General features: G+C 57.7%; 1 protein-coding gene across 1 annotated transcript in view; it reads right to left on the bottom strand.

Moving 5' to 3' along the window:
- Positions 1-7: 7 nt before the first annotated feature.
- ALPL (alkaline phosphatase, liver/bone/kidney) overlaps positions 8-1,976 on the bottom strand; it is a gene marked incomplete at its 3' end in the record, with an annotated part of 5,874 nt that continues 3,905 nt past the window's right edge. Inside the window, exons 8-11 of the mRNA XM_010014676.1 lie at positions 1,178-1,341; positions 389-580; positions 181-300; positions 8-80 (exon numbers count right to left, since the gene is read on the bottom strand). Coding sequence (XP_010012978.1) covers positions 8-80; positions 181-300; positions 389-580; positions 1,178-1,341 — 549 coding nt within the window. The remainder of the gene's footprint in view (positions 81-180; positions 301-388; positions 581-1,177; positions 1,342-1,976) is intronic.

The raw sequence follows: 1,976 nt of genomic DNA on the forward strand, positions 1-1,976 counted from the left end.
GCAAAACCCGTCCCCGCCCTCCCCGCCGTGGGTCTCCTGGCGCAGGGGCACGGCCGATTGCGCCTGGTAGTCAGCGTGTGCTGGGGTGAAAGATAGCCCGAAATCAGTATAACCTTTAAAAAGCACTGATTTACCCATGTTGTTATGATTTCAGGGGGTTCTGCCCCAAAATCCACTCACCAAAATCCACGGCGGAGACATTTTCACGTTCACCTGCCACGATTTTATAGCCGGGGCCGTTGCCGTAGAGGATGGAGGTGAAGGGTTTGCGGTCCACATCGCTCTGCATCGGAGCCAGACCTGGTGGTGGCGGCACCGTCAGCACGACGGGGACAGCCCCACGGTGTCCCCATGGTGTTTCCTCACCCCGTGCCCATCACGGACTCACCGAAGATGGGGTTCCCACGTGGGGTGTAGCCGCCGAAGGTGAAGACGTGCGAGTGGTCGGCAGTGACCACGCTGAGCGTGTCCTGCACCGAGGTGAGGTGAGTGGCCAGCCCAATGGCCCGGTCCAGCTCCACCGCCTCGTGCAGCGCCTGCTTTGCCTTCCCCTCGTGGTGCCCGTGGTCGATGCGGCCTCCTGCAGTACCCAGCACTGCTCAGCATCACCCTCCATCCCCCCCGATATCCCCCACCGCCCACCTTATCCCCCCTCCGTATCCCCCTATCACCCCCTTATCCCTGCCTTGACATCCCCATTGTCCCCTTAACCATCTCCTTTGCATCCCATTTTGCATCCCCCATTCCCCCTTTTATCCCCTCCTTTTCATCCCCCACTGCCCCTTTATTCCAACCTTTCTTCCTCCATCACCCCTTTTATCCCCAGCTTGACATCCCCATGGTCCCCTTTGTCTCACTCTTTATGTTCCCCTTTATGGCCCACTTTGCTCCCCCTTTTGCATCTCCCATATCCCCTTTTATTCCTCCCTTTATATCCCCTTTATCCCCTCTTTGCATCCCCTTTAATTCCCCCTGTATATTACCCCCTTTCCATCTCCCTTTATCCGCTTTATTTCACCTTATCCCCCACTTTGCATCCCCCTTTATCCTCCTCTTTATCCCCCCATCACCCCATTATCCCCATCTTTTTGCATCCTCATCACCCTCCTTTTGACCCACACATCCCTCCCCACCACATCCACTCCCCTTTGCACCCCCATATTTCCCCCTGTCCCACCTTCAACCAGGAGGAAGAACCCCCGGGAGTTTTTCTGGAGCATCCTGATGGCTACAGCCACCATCTCAGTGAGAGATGGATCCGTCTCATTGTTCCTGTCCAGCTCGTACACCATGTCACCCGGCTCGAAGAGGCCTGGGGACAATGACACTGCTGGGGACATCCTTTCCCCACCAATAAACAGAAAAAGGCAGGGGACAGGACACACAGATCCAGCAGCACCGTCTGCTTCTGCTGGCTCAAGCCACCGGATCCCGGGTGCTTAGATAGGAGCTGGGGGATGATCCCAGCCCTTCCTTCCTCCAGCCCGGCTGAACCCTGCATCCTGGGCTGGAGAATTATGCCATGGGCTCCCAGAAGCAGCCTGCACCCCCAGGGAGGGGTATCAGCTTCCCTGGAGGCATAACAGCATCCCTTTGGGGTGCCAGCATCCCCAGGGGAAGGTACCCACGTCTTTGGGGTGTACCAGTACATCAGCATAAGTAACAGCGTCCCTCTGGGATACCAGCAAGCCTTTGAGGGGTACTGGCATCTCAGGGGGATATCATCATCCCTTTGGGGTACCAGCATCTCCAGGTACCAAAATCTTTGGGGGGTACCAGCATATCAGGTGGGTAACAGCATCGCTGGGGGAATACCAGCATCCCCAGGGTGAGGTACCAGCATCTTGGGGGCGGGTGCCAGCATCCCTTTGGGGTACCAGCATCTTGGGGGTACCAGCATCCCTTGAAGGCAGCAGCATCCTTGGCGGGTGCTACTGGCTAAACCACCTCCCCCCGGCCCCAAGGCCAGGCCAGGG

The sequence above is a fragment of the Nestor notabilis genome, unplaced genomic scaffold (assembly GCF_000696875.1).
Source record: "Nestor notabilis isolate BGI_N333 unplaced genomic scaffold, ASM69687v1 scaffold8875, whole genome shotgun sequence".
Taxonomy (NCBI): domain Eukaryota; kingdom Metazoa; phylum Chordata; class Aves; order Psittaciformes; family Psittacidae; genus Nestor; species Nestor notabilis.